The sequence below is a fragment of the Homalodisca vitripennis genome, chromosome 4 (genome assembly GCF_021130785.1).
Source record: "Homalodisca vitripennis isolate AUS2020 chromosome 4, UT_GWSS_2.1, whole genome shotgun sequence".
NCBI lineage: Eukaryota > Metazoa > Arthropoda > Insecta > Hemiptera > Cicadellidae > Homalodisca > Homalodisca vitripennis.
The window spans coordinates 182888495-182903669 of record NC_060210.1 but is presented as its reverse complement, the minus strand read 5'-3'; the positions used below and the strand labels follow the sequence as shown (position 1 = coordinate 182903669).

Sequence of the window (15175 nt, the reverse complement as noted above, 5' to 3'; positions counted from 1 at the left end):
GTTCACCCTAAATCTCAATCCTTTAAATGGAAAACAGTCTTCGATTTTTCGCCTTCAGTTAGTAGTTGTAGATTATGATCTTATTAAATACGATACCTACGTAATCCATGCACATCTCTATCGAAAACTTCAGAAGCAAAGCTTTACTGATATTAATGTAAATCCTCATTTCAGTAAGTAATAAACTTGCAATGCGGCAACTACAAAGGCAGGAACAACCAGCTGTAAGTTACCTCGTGACGTCATCGGTGTAGAAGACATCACAATTACCTGTCGGCAACAATGGACTTCTTCTTGCGTTAAAGAAAGATTGATGACTCTGTGTTCTCGCTTGTCTCCAACACCCACTGGCTTTGGAATCAATTGCTTTTAGTTAACTGCTTCGAGCTAAAATACCTTGCGCATTTCTCCTTGCTTTGCTTTATCACTTAGTGAACATTTAAGTAGTTAAAAATACAAACATTAACATTTTTGTTACTGCTATATCTACCTTGTTAAGGGGGTTCGGTAGGCCCTATCCTTACAATGGTATATTCCTATATTTTATGTACCTTCTTCTCAGGAACAACTGGTTCGATTACAGTAAAATGTTTATGTGTTATTTTTTAGGTCCTTATCATGAAATAGAGCGCAAACATTTTGGTTTTTTAAGAAAATTTCATTAAACAAGAATTTTTTTTAAAAATACATGTTTTTTTTAAAAAAATGTTATGTTATTTATTTTTTTGCGTAATTATTAAAGATTTTTTTTTACAATGTTTACGCGCTTAAAATGTGTATATTGGTGGCATGTACAAGTGTTTTTTTTTTTTTCATAATGATCCATCTAATACTTCCTGAGATAAAGGTACATAAGTAAGAAAAAAATTAAATTCCGGGAAATCAAACGTTAAAGTTAAAAATATACATTTGGTCTTACTTGGTAATATGTAACTGAAAGTTAATGACATCCTGCTCCATAACTGGGATCATCAGGATCCTCCAAATCTTCCCCATTCATTTCCAAACTTCCCTTTTAGCACTTTCACGGGATTGTCTGCTTTTTTTTTGCAACTTCCGCGATCATGCGCTGAGCCCTTTTTTAGCCGGGATATATCTTTATTTTTCATAGCATCACAAAAATTCTGCCCAACAATCAATCCCAGTTTCTTAAATACCATACACCTTGCTATGTTTCCTTTATTAAAAGTATTGATGGCATCATATACACCTAAGTGAAGTGTGTGAATGCTTACAAACACGGTTTTCGGTAGGCGAGTCCAAATTATTTGGTTCACAGACTCATTGGGATTCTGTGATTTACCATGTAAGCACTTTTTTAGAAGGTCAGGAGCACTAAGATCTTTGAAAATAGGTTTTAGCCTCTCCATTATGGCAAGTGGTAGGTGAAAATGTTTTTTCATGATCATATTTTTCATTTTGGACCAATGATTTTTGATATTTACACCAACTATCACTTCCTTTCGGGCAATGTCCATGTTGAGGATTAGAGTTACTTGATAGTAAATGGTAGTATTCTGCCCATATAGCTTGCTTCATGTCATTCAAATTACCTATATTTCTGCGTATGGCTAATTCCGTAGTATTTCTGAATTGATAATATAGCAGCAATCTGTTAGTCGGTTGCGACCGCCTAAGGTTTTTCCATCAATTTTGTTTTGCCTTACCTTCTTTTAGTTTTAATGTCCTTAGGCGTGTGCCCATACGCTTTTGGACATGTCCAATGCACTCTAATTTTGTAACTGGACAGTCATTACCATAATGCATGCTTTCTAATACACTAGCAAAACCCTTTAGAGTCGCCGTCTCCAAGATATTCAATATAGCGAACATCATAAGTTGGAACGGACCGTTGAAATATTTTACAGGCTCCTACCCACTTCCATACCCCCACTTACTCCTTGGTAATTAGCACTGCAATTATCATCATGATGGCCAGTAAACTTGCCTCTACAACGACAGTACTTAGACAGTATGACGGCATCTACAACTTTACCAGTATCAACACCTTGTAGCAGTTACAACGCCATTTTTGAGATGTATGTCCACGCTTTTGCCAAGTGCCGTCGATGGCAACACACAAATCCTATTTCCATCATTTATTTTCACTGCTTCTTCTACAGCCTCTTTCATAAATGAAAAACATATATCCTCAGCTGTAGACCCTAGAACTCTAATGTATTCACTAAACTTTGTAGGAGGTTTAGGCAAGTTTAGCACGCCGCAAAGAGGTTTCACAAGCGACCTGGCCCCCTTCCCAATAGTACGCATACCGTACACTAACCTAAACATTTAGGTCATACATTTTATTGTGTGATGGTTTATCAGGTAAAGTACAGCAATTTTCATATGAAGCTAATGTCTTTGGTACTACAATCTGAACATGTAAAATCACCTGAAAAGAAAAGTCCCAACACGCCTACCGACTTTGAAATCAATTGCTTCATGGCAATGTTTACAAACTGATATATTAGAAATTATTTTCAACAAACTATTCAAATCAACTATTTCATAGGCTAGACTAGGCCTCACCATCAACAATAGATTGGTATTTATTGGAAATATTTCCTAGTTTTGCTTTTGAAGCACTAACTGGTTCATCTAGACTAGTCATATCTTCCAAAACATCAGCATTAGGGACTATGCCTAATTTCAGTTTCTACTGTCTTCTTACAAAATAGTCGTTTCCTTTTCTTGAAAACAATAGTACTCCTAGTCATTTATGAATAATATATTCTTCTAAAACACTAGACACAACACTTTAGAAAAATAATTGTAATGTGTATTTACTTTTGAGTTTTCACAATAAAGAATAAACTCATGAATGTAAACAAACAATGTTTTCTTACTTCTCTTGTCTGCTGTTTAATTGGCACAATACTTCAGGTTAGCCAACCATTGAAAGAAAAACAACTGTTTCTGGATGCTAGTTATTATAACAAATAAATAATAGTATTGTCGTTACCATAGATACAATTCTGGTAAAAATTGCAGCTGTGCAGACAATATGTTGTATATTTTTTTTTAAAACACTTCCCATTGTCAGAATTAAATAATTTTTATGTCAAAATGTTCAGAAAACAACACAGAAAAATAAATTGAAATAAAAAAAAAATGTATAATTTTTTTAATTTTTAACCTACCGAACCCCCTTAAAGCTTTTGAATCATAGCTATTTAAAAAAAGATTTATCAGCTCACCCCAACAATAGGAAATACTCCAACAAACAGTAAATAATATGTTTTGAACTGTTCCGTCTATATGCTGTGTAATCGGGTAAGATGTAATGATTCTAATATTGCGTTTTATAAATATATTCATGTCCATATTACTACATATGTTTATAAACAGACTTTATTTATGACTTGGCCTTAATATTTTGTATTGGAATAAAATATAACCTAAACTGTCGATATTTATTAACATGACAACATGCACCGAACATGTCCGCAGACATGTATGGATATAGGTATGGATTAATCGTTGCAGTAACACTTATAAATTTAAGGTTCATTAATAGTTTTTTTTAACACATATCGCTTAATGTATCCTGCCACTAATATTTTGTAAACGTCTTCACAAAATCAACAATCTGATGTCAAACATATTAATCTTAAGTTTCTCCATATGCATATTTATTAATTAAGGTTTTATTTATGTTTATAATTATTTCTTAGTTTGCACCAAACGTAAATAAAACTTTGAAAGAAATAAATAATTCACATTACAATTTGTATTATTAAGCTCCGAGTATGAGTATTGATATACCTGTACAAGTAATTCAATACTCTATTTTGTAAATTTTCTCGTTATGAAATAAAACAATATATATTTAACAACAAATGAAGCTTACGTTATTCTAGATACATCTTCAACAAATTTGTGAACTGTTTTATCAATACGGTCCCCTGAGAGAAAAGTAATTTGTGAAAGAGAACTTCAGAGAGAGCGTTGAAACGTCAGAGGGTCAAAATGAGCTGATAACACACGTCTGCCCTCGGTGATAAGCCCCGGCCACAATGGCAACTTCCGGTCGTACCCCCTCCCCTACTTCCGCTCAGCTAATCCCATCATACCAACTCCCTACTACCCCCATACATCATATTTGCATTACAGAATATCTTTGCTCATCAGTTTTGCATTAAACATCGGCAGTGTAGTAAATGTACAGTAATATTATGGTTATATACAATTTCATTATATGATTATTCAATTCTAGTGTGGCGATTTGACTTACACCTTTGTCTAGGTATTACTAAACTTAAACATAATATTTCAAAGGTATTTCGAAAATGTTCCATAAAAACGTTGAAACTAATCAATTAAAGTACCATTAGCGTAGAAGTAACCATTTATAAAACATTACAGGTACACAGTCTAACTATAGCATTGCTCCTTCACTGGCAATATTATTTCAGCATTTAAATACACAAAAATAAAATCCATACTTAACTACCATTTTACTTTTTTCAAAAGAATGTGTATCTCAAGGAACGGAAGAGGAATTGGTTGGGTAACAACACAATTGTTACGGAGGTTTACCAACGTCGAAAGACAACGAGAGCTGGAATTCTCTGCAGCCCAAGACAGTGTAGCCAGGACAAACATTGGGGGGGGGGGGCAAACATACATGAATAATTTCTGGCATAATGACCACTACTGTGGAAAGTAGCATTATAGTTTTCCTTAGTGTAGCGGAATATCTACAATGTAGCTCGGTTTAAGCCGTATGGATTTATTTATGGAGTTAAACACATATTGTACATATATGAACTATTTGTATAAGATTGCATTTCATACATTTAAAAATAGAATTACTGTAACAAACTTAGCCATATTGATTTTTTCAAAAAATATCACATTTGAGTAAGCAAATTTCGTGAAAATATTATAAAAAATACTTCTCTGAATACCGTTGATTATATTATTAAAAACAATTATGGTTGCCTGTAAAGTCGGTTTTTACGGGCGAAGATTTTACGTGACAACGTCTTTTTCTCGGTAGAATATTTATTGATATGAATATTATTAAATTGCACAATAGGAACAAGGAATTGAATGAAAATAAGAAATGCACAAATTTTAACTATAGAAATATATTTTGTTTACTAAAACATTGTACATAATTTGAAATTAATTAAAATTTGTTATTGTAAATGGTAAAGTTGAATAAAACATTTACTAAAATTGGAATTTGAAATTCTTGCTAAACACAGTTAAATTCTAACTCCGCGCGTGGTGATTGGTCGGTTTAGTTCGTTTGTTTGGTCGCACTGTTATGACAGGTTAGAGGTTTTATAATTTGTTATTTTAAATGTTTGACTAGCAATACGCGCTGTTTCTTCTCAATCGACTGAATTACGATTGATTGCAGAGTGATTTAAACTAATAATTTACTTAACACTATCAACATTTGTCAATAGTATGACATAACCTATAAACTCAGTTTCTCAACTTTTGTGTCAATCTAACAATTAATCAATCAATCATAGTTTACGATAATGAAATATCAGTGTACAATTATTCACCTTTATTGTTGTAGTTGTTGTAAATGACGAATCTAAGCACTCCACATTTTCACGAATAAACATATCTGCTTTATTAGTTATCTGCTTTATCCCGTGCGGATCCCGTGCGGCGGACCCACTGGACGGGCATCGTAACGTTACCGGGCGTTACACTTTTTCATGAGTGACTCCGAGCCTCAACCTAATTTAAGACGTTGTCACGTCAAAACCCCTAATAAATACGATGTAATGATTATAATAATTATAGTGCCCAGTCGTATTCTAAGTCGACTATGCAACCGAAGTTAATTTCCCTGTGCTTAAGTTTTGCCTATGACTTTTGTAATAAACTTTTGATAGAAAGACAATCCAAATCCAAATGTTTCACCGAAGGTAACGTAAACTAGAAACAACCTACAGAATTCGTAAGTGACGCACTATTCGAGTGTATCGAAAGGGTTAAACATGTGTAACGATAATTTTTCTCGGATTCTATTATTCTTAGCTTGACAGATCTAGGACCCACAATTGTATTTATAATATTTATACTGAAAACTAGATATGAATATTATATTATACTGAAAACTGTTTTATAATATATATAAAACATCTGAGAAAAATTATCACTTCATATTAAACTTTTTGATACTAATTCGATTTTACCCACTGCAAAAACTAGCATGACAGACAATCGATCTCTCTTTAAATGAATGACTCCGTTATGAATGAACAAGGAAGTTTTTTTCGACATATTGCGAACTCAATCCCAAATTGTTGAGCAATGTGATTTTAAATGCCTTTACTAATAGCCTGTTTTAAATTATCTTTTGTTAAATTAACTGCCAAGCTCTTATCAAGGTATATGTACTACCAGATTCTTTGCTTTAATATACAATAATTGTGTATGGTAAATTTTAACTTGCTCAAAAACATCCCTGAAACCAGATACTAGTATTTAGTTTGAGAGGGAAACGATTATGACCTGACAGGAAATTCTTACCACTTTGTGGCCCTAATAATAATATGAATGTTTCCGTAATTACTTAATATCATCCACCAGTTTTTTTTTTTTTTTTTTTTTTTTTTTTTTTTTTTTTTTTAGATTTCAATAACTCTATATTTCCATTTAATCTTAAATCAATACAATTATCGGGCCATTTTTAATAATACTGACATGTATTGTATTCCGCTCTTTTTCAATTAACGATAATAAAGAAAATATTGTTCCTATGTCTAAATCAAAATTATACATTTTTAAATGTTTAAATTATTTGAAATAAACTGGATGAAAACATTTACTACCAATATTTTAAATAAGTTTTTTGGGAGTGCCGATGGCCAAGCGGGCTAAGTCGTTGGACTTTGGGTCTGAGTTAGAGATAACGCAGTTTCGAATCCTATCTGTGACCATTGCACTTTTTATAAGTACCATTGAACTTGTACTGTATCGACTCTCCCCCTTATTCTGTTTGATAAGATCCTCGCATAGGCCAGTGGCCCATTAGGGCGGACAGAATAAGGCTTAAAAGGGGGATCGGTCTTTCACTTTTTTACCAAAAAAAGTATAAGAACTATCATCTAGTATTAGGTACGATATTTTGCAGCATTTACATGTGCCGTGGCTTCAGAAACTGTTATTTTTGTATATATCCAAAATTTAATTTGCGAAGGAAATTAAGTACCGTATTAAGACATGCGACTTTTAAATTTTTTTCTTAAATTCCTATATTTTACATGGAAATTATATTAAAGAGAAAAAAATTAAACATAGAAATAATCTCCAAACTAAAAATCGAACGCACTACCTTAAACCTAATGTGTCACTGTTTATACATTCGAAAGCAATTTTACTAGCTGAGCACTATTGAGGGGCTGGTAATATTCTTTTTCTGTCCGTACGCACGATATCTCGAAAACGAATGACCTATAGTCCAAAAACTGCATAAATCTTTATTTCTACTGATCAGAGACATCGAGTTCGATTGTAAAGTTACTCCGTAGGATTTGGCTGGGCATTATTAAGAAGTTTTTACACTGTTCTTGTGGATGACAAAAATGATAACAAGAAAATTACTGAATAAATCAATCCTTTCTTGGGATATCTCTCAATTGGATTGAATTTGTAATAATATCTATAAAATTAATCTATAAAAAATAAATATGTTAAAAGCTCGACAGTGATTTACACATCATTCTTTTCAGGAGTTGTCATGAAAAGCAGAGTTTGTACTTTGATGAACGCTCGACCAATAAAAACATTTTTATTTATTTATTTATTCGTATAAACATTTAATTTTATCACTATAATTTTGGCTGAATGATTTAGTGGTCCACGAGAGGAAATTACGGTTTGCTCTCTGATATAGCTTCGAAGTGTATCACGACTTCACGTTGGACCGCCTGGGCGCTGGGCCACCTTCACTGTTAAACAAATTGGAATGATCTTAGGAAGGTCCATTCCCGGTCTGATAGTAAATAAATCTATCACTCCTGAACCATTCTATATTTAAAAGTTGTTACTTAAAAGGTGTTATTCTACCACTTATAAGAAGATTTTACTATTTATCTCAAACATAAATAGATTTAGCGGTGCCGAATCAAGCAACATCGAGTGTGGGTGCTGCTTGGAGAAAGAGCAATCCCGTCTTTGCTAGCAGGCCTCCAGCCCAGCCTTTGGTGGTGCTTCAAAAGGCATTTAGTTGGTCCCCAAGTTAAGTGTTACATAGAGCTTCTTAGCCCTAACTTCGCCTGGTAAAATAAGAAATCCTTTGAATTTTGCCATCGACATAACCAATCCCTTACAGGTTGTGGTACGTTCCCGATGTAATAATCAATTATCAGTGGCCAAATTTACCGTGGAATTAAACATAAGTTTGTATTGCAAACGCCAAGAGTCAACGTATATTTTTACCGCTGTATAACTTCATTCTAAAGGGAGATCATTAGAGCAAGTTTCTGTAATAACTATGAATTTGGTCCTTTTAATATAAACTACGAGTTAATTAATTAAATATAAAAGGTACGTAATTTCCTTGTGTTTTGTTAGTATAAACAAATGAGAGTATGTGTACGTTGTATTTTAATGCGAATATTTTGGCAAGAACAAAATCCATCGATTCGCAGAATACAGACTTGTACTTACTTATACCAGTTGCTGGTTGTATGAAGCATAAGTATTAGCTCCATGATGCATATGCCCCACTTTACTAATCTCTAGCTAAGAGGACTTGCAACCTCACTGTGAAAATCGCTCCATATACTCTCAGTGTTTATATTCCAAACTTTTAATGCAACGTCAACATTTTGATATACAAACATTCAAAAGAACCATAGTCATTAATCCTGTGTGTTTTTTTTATTATTAAGAACTGAAACAAAATTAAATATATTTCTGTGTCATATAAAAATGAGGATTTTTACAAACCATCAATAGTCCATAAATATAATCAGATTCCAAGAGTATTGAGTCCTATAGGTTTAATGTAACTAGCTACCTGGAGAATATTAGGCCACAGACAAGTCATGTTGTTCCGACTGTGGGATCCTTTGACGTCAGGACAGAGAGCCTGGAGATCCTTGGCCGAGTTGCCGTACTGAGCGATCAACACGGATATACAGGTCCCGGCAGGACATCGCAGGCTGACCTGCTGGTCGTCACAAGCCGCCTTCTGGAAGGTCTTCAGGGTCCCGGACAGCAAGGCTGGAACAAACAGAGCACAGGATTACACAAAGTGTAGAGTACAACTTAGACGAGTACTTCGTGAGTTTAAATTCATATAACTATAGTCTCAGTCAATAAGAGCTGCGTTCACCAGCTCAACACATCTTACAATGTGCGGAAAATTGTGGTCGGTGCCAGATGCACTTTGCTTAATATTTTTATTTTTACTTGACTCAATGTTTTTCATCCTCGTCTGTTCCCAACTCATAATTTATATTATTCCTTCAAGTATATAAAATACAGAATCATTATGCCCTTTAAAATGGAAACTATAACTGCAAACTTTAGGTGTATACTAAGAGGACACGTCACGGCGCGGCGTTTTATGGCGTCAAACTTCCACACAGAACGCGGCACGGCGGGACACAGTGCTGAACGTCATGCCAAGCGGCGATTGATCAAACTCAAACTCCCACACAGAACGTGGCACGGCGGGACACAGTGCTGAACGTCATGCCAAGCGGCGATTTATGGCGTCAAACTCCCACACAGAACGTGGCACGGCGGGACACAGTGCTGAACGTCATGCCAAGCGGCGATTTATGGCGTCAAACTCCCACACAGAACGTGGCACGGCGGGACACAGTGCTGAACGTCATGCCAAGCGGCGATTTATGGCGTCAAACTCCCACACAGAACGCGGCACGGCGGGACACAGTGCTGAACGTCATGCCAAGCGGCGTATTTATGGCGTCAAACTCCCACACAGAACGTGGCACGGCGGTACACAGTGCTGAACGTCATGCCAAGCGGCGATTTATGGCGTCAGACTCCCACACAGAACGTGGCACGGCGGGACACAGTGCTGAACGTCATGCCAAGCGGCGATTTATGGCGTCAAACTCCCACACAGAACGTGGCACGGCGGGACACAGTGCTGAACGTCATGCATGCCAAGCGGCGATTTATGGCGTCAAACTCCCACACAGAACGTGGCACGGCGGGACACAGTGCTGAACGTCATGCCAAGCGGCGATTTATGGCGTCAAACTCCCACACAGAACGTGGCACGGCGGGACACAGTGCTGAACGTCATGCCAAGCGGCGATTTATGGCGTCAAACTCCCACACAGAACGCGGCACGGTAGGGCACAGTGCTGACCGTCACGTCATGCGGCGTATTTTGGCGTCAAACCCACAGAACATGCCGCGTAACGAGAACCGGCATATTACAATTCGTGTAACATTAACGTGTTATAAACTAATTGTAATACAATTGACCGTTGTTATACATTTAAACTATGTCTTAACCAAAGAAATAATTTTTTATTTGTATTTACTGGCGTCAACCCCACACAAAAAAGGCGGCACGGATCCGTGCAATGTCATAATGTGTATAAAGATTTCATCATACAATTTATATTCTTTATTTATCTTTCCAAGAATCATGATTAGGTATAAACCAGAAAAACACGGCTAGTTAATATTACAAGAGAAGGACAATAAATGGTTGAATTAAACGTGTAGGAAATATGTAAATTAAAGTGGAAATTTAGGGATAGATGAAAAAAAGTTAAGATCTCTGGTTATAAATACTAACAGAATGAAGAATGAAAATATTATGTAGGAATTATAAGAATTGTAGATGAAAGTAATTTATTATTGAAAACAGTATGTATATGTATAAAACATCGAGAAAACAACTGAAACATACAGATAAAGAATAAATTGGTTAATACATATGAAAAATATGAAATCGAAACTGAAATACGAGTAGATACTATAGATGGGTGAATGTTATATAATTGTAAATGAGATTGCCAGTGACAGTATTGGCAATTAAAATATGCAGAGATTGGACGTGCCGACGATATTTTCGATTTCATACATTCGTTTCACCCATACATAGGAAAAGATTATAAATTTCAAAACAATTTCGTGACTAGAAGTAAGATATTTATTTTGGAATGCTAGTAATGGAATCTGAAATATGGGTACAAACAAATATTTGAATCCTAAGTTTATCTTTAAGTTCTAAGGTACATTAAAATAGTGATTTTTTACGGTTATTTTAATTTAAATGACTGTCAATAAAAGAATTGAGAACTTTATTGCTTAGTATTATATTTTATTAAATGAGGATAAAATCTTAAAGATTACCCCAAGTGAACACAGCAATCCGGAATCTTCTTACAAGGCACAAAAGCTTGCCCGCTGTAATAGATGTGAGTACTTATTTTACTAATATAGAATGCTAGACGAATTTTATAGTTTTATTCATACAAAATGATGAACTAAAACACACACTAGCAGTAAACCGCTTCTTCACACGCAATCTCCTAGCCTTTGCACTTGTATAAGTTTTTCTGGATCGAGTGAATTATAATTTATGACGCCAATATTGAGTTTTTTTGTTGCCAGAATAAAGAAAATCTGTAAGAATTTTATATTTATTTATAGCCATTATAATTTAATCCAGTCTTAGTGTATTTTATTTCATAAAAGATTTCTCCTTGTTTCCTGATTAAGAAATATATATATATATATATATATATATATATATATATATATATATACAGATATGAGAAGCTTACATATGTCAACAGGCAAATAAGATGGGGTTTAAAGTCTTTAAATTTATTGTAAAAGTTAGGTGGTAACTTTTTTTATAATTAATACTTAATATTTTGCTAATAATGTACAGTTAAAAGTATATGTTCAATGGTGGTGCAGAAAAGTTTGAAATAAGAGGTGATGTTAGTTGCAAGCGTACTGCATGGTTTCACACTATAGATGTAAACAAATTGGAAATAGTGGTTAAATTAATTGAACATATGGTTGTGCTGTCATAAAACAATTTTCACACAGAAAACGTAATTATACTTAACAGACTCTTTCAAATTATATTTCACAACTTTAAAGACCAAGATAGGATATTTTTGCTACTATAGAGACCAGTGGGGTTTTGCCGGAAGTGATTTTCGAAATAAAAATACGCCTATATTAATACCAGAGACCCTAAAAACGTGCATGTAAAATGTTAGTACCGTAGGTAGAATAGTTTACGCGTGAAAGCAAAACAAGCAAAGGCACTTTCGCATTTATATTTATTAATAGGATGTTTATTCTCAGAACATGGTATAAACTTATTATATAGGTTATGTTAGAGTTTATTATAGAAAGTACAAAAGGAAAAACTACACTACTTTGCCAGAAAAACATTAAGACTTTAGGTTATTTCCACTCAGAGTGACATTTGCACTAGGTGATGTGTAAAGTAATGTAAATGTCTGTTCAGTTTGTCTCTTTCTAGGATATACCATTGGCAACCCGTCACAATACAGACATATAACTGGCATATGACTCCCTAGAGACTGTTATACATCGTGCATAGAAACGACACACGATGCTATCAGACTTGACATAAATTGACAAGCGAACTCCAGGGTACTCGCATTTGATTTCTCTTTGACTACGGTCGACGTTAACGGTAATGCAGCCGATGTTTGAGCGCGTTACGTTTTAGAATAATTTATTTACAACTCCTAGTAGAATTTCAGATACTTAAAGTAGGATTCATGGGTATTTTGTTATCGGCCACACAGAAAATGGTCTAAGAATGAGGTTATGGTATTTATCGTACGTTTATAGGATGGCTGGTGGGTGGGACATCTTTTACTTTTATAAAAATATACATTTAATTAAAGTAAGTCATCTTCTCAAGCCATTAAACCATGGTACTCCCTCAAGTCATAAATCATGTAAATTCTGTAAATAATTACATGTTTATCCTTTAATTCCAAATTTAAGCCAAATTTATACTTTACATGCCTATAATAATTCTCATAAATTAATGAAAAACGTTTCCGCCAAAAAATGTTTTAATAAAAATCTAATATTATAGAACTCTAATTTCATTTAATGTACTTCTATTTCTAACTATTTAAAGTTAATTTTTATTGTATTTTTGTTAAATCGTTTTCTGAAGACTAAGTCAAACCTATGTTGGAAACAGGTTTAACAAAGTGTAAGTATAGGAGTTTTAGTATTGCAAGAATTGTAGGTTCTGATAAGTAAGGATTACATGCTATCTGTAAAACTTTCGATAAATACTATTATACTTGTGCTAGTACTCCAAATCATTATCTCTTTGCTCAGCGGCTATAATCCAATATTGTCACGTACGTATTAGGTTAGTTCTTTACCTGAAGAAGAGATCAGATTGCAGATCTCGAAACGTAGTGTTATTGATTTCTTGTTTCACTGAACGATGGCAAATGTCCGGAAAAATTCTGTTTCCTTCACGTACGTGACTCTTGAAATCTGGAGTCATCATCTGTCTAAATGATCGAGTAAGATCGAAACAATAGTGCAATGGCAAGAGCACTTTCTCATTGCCTAGATATTCCAATACCTTTTAAAGCATTACACTTAAGTGACTTTAAGATATCAGGAGTCAAATCTGCGACAGTGTTGGGTTATAAACTCTGAACAAGCGGAGAGTAAATTAAAATATTAGCAAAAAAAAACTTATTATTCTCACACACTAATGCTCGTGCTACCCACGCCTTTAGCATCAAACTTTTTTGCGCAAGGAAAAAATACGAAATGCAGCATTTGAGCAGATGACTATAAATTTATAGTGTCATGTCGGCCCACAAATGGGTTTTCATTGAAAGGAACATTTTACAATCGGTTTTCTCTACGACAACAAATGAGATGTTTCCGATGTGTTTGCTGCCATGTATAACAATGGATTTTGCACAGCATATTTTCTAAATTTAACTAGGATTTTGTAAACATTAATCAATAGACTAAATCATGTTGTTAGCATATCGGATTGTTTTATTCTGGATAGATAGTGACAATTGTTGACATAAAATAGCAAATAATACAAATTTAAGATCCAGAAGCAATTAAGGAAGTAAGTCTCTCTAGGCACACTGAGAGCAACCCTATTACGTGGTAGACCATTTAATCCCTATGCCATTAACTGGCTGGCGCAGGTATGCTGTCTGCCCTGTTGCGTGCAATCCAAAGTGAGGGATGTGATGAAATCTTCTAAGCATATGTAGTTAGGTAGCTACGGTTTCTTGATATCTAAATTAGTGAAATTTGTTACAGAATCAATAACTCACCTATAAAATCCGTAAATTCAAATGCCTCAAAGATATCAAATGTCTCCAAAAAATAATAACAATAGCATTTTTTTTACGGTTTGTTATTGAGAATAAAGGTTTGAAAGGATAATAGTATTTCGGTTATTGCCTATCATTATATGTTAAAAAATGTATTTGACACCGTTTGGATCATTGAAATCTATCCTGTTTGACAGGGGGGAAGATAATCAGTGAACAAAAAATGCACATCCCATTTTAGTCTGTGCTGTTAAGACGTGTGATCTTGCTCTTGACTTCTCGAGCTTTGGACTTGCATCCTGTGCAGTGATTACGTCTGGATCAATTTCCTCCTGTTTGGACTCAAAGCAGTTTTTTTTTGGTATGTTAGACCCCTTTTGTTTCTCTTTTATTTTTCTTTATATCTTTTTTTGTGTACTCGTTATCGTCCCACTTGGTGAAGAGGATAAGTTTTAATCTTCCTTAAGAACACTAGTTGTACGACAGCCATTACCTAAGGTAGAATAGTAATTGTGAATGTTAGTTTATAACCTTGAGGTTTCCACTGAATATGGGGAGGGCTGTGAATATTAAGAACATCAAGAATACCCTTAAAGAGCTCTTGCAAGGTAAATATCCTTTGACGTTTGTCACAAATGTAGATGAAGAGGAAAGAAGTAGTCAGTCTCAATCCCTTAGTGACTTCCAACTTCTCAAGAATGTCCATAACCTCGAAAATTACTCAAAGCCCAGCACTTATGTACCATCGAATAAATAAAAGTTAACAAAGAATATGACTTACGTTGTTCATACAACGGGAAGATAGAATGAAAAATGTTTAACAACATTAATAGCACCCACAAAGTAGACAAATATGATCTTAAAACATC

General features: G+C 34.4%; 1 protein-coding gene across 5 annotated transcripts in view; it reads right to left on the bottom strand.

Annotated features, from left to right (window-relative positions):
* LOC124360743 (protein eva-1 homolog C-like) overlaps window positions 1-15175 on the bottom strand; it is a 615881-nt gene that overhangs the window by 20618 nt on the left and 580088 nt on the right. For all 5 annotated transcript variants that reach the window (XM_046814606.1, XM_046814604.1, XM_046814605.1 and 2 more), the window contains exon 2: window positions 9002-9207. In XM_046814606.1, the coding sequence (XP_046670562.1) occupies window positions 9002-9207 (206 nt within the window). The remainder of the gene's footprint in view (window positions 1-9001; window positions 9208-15175) is intronic.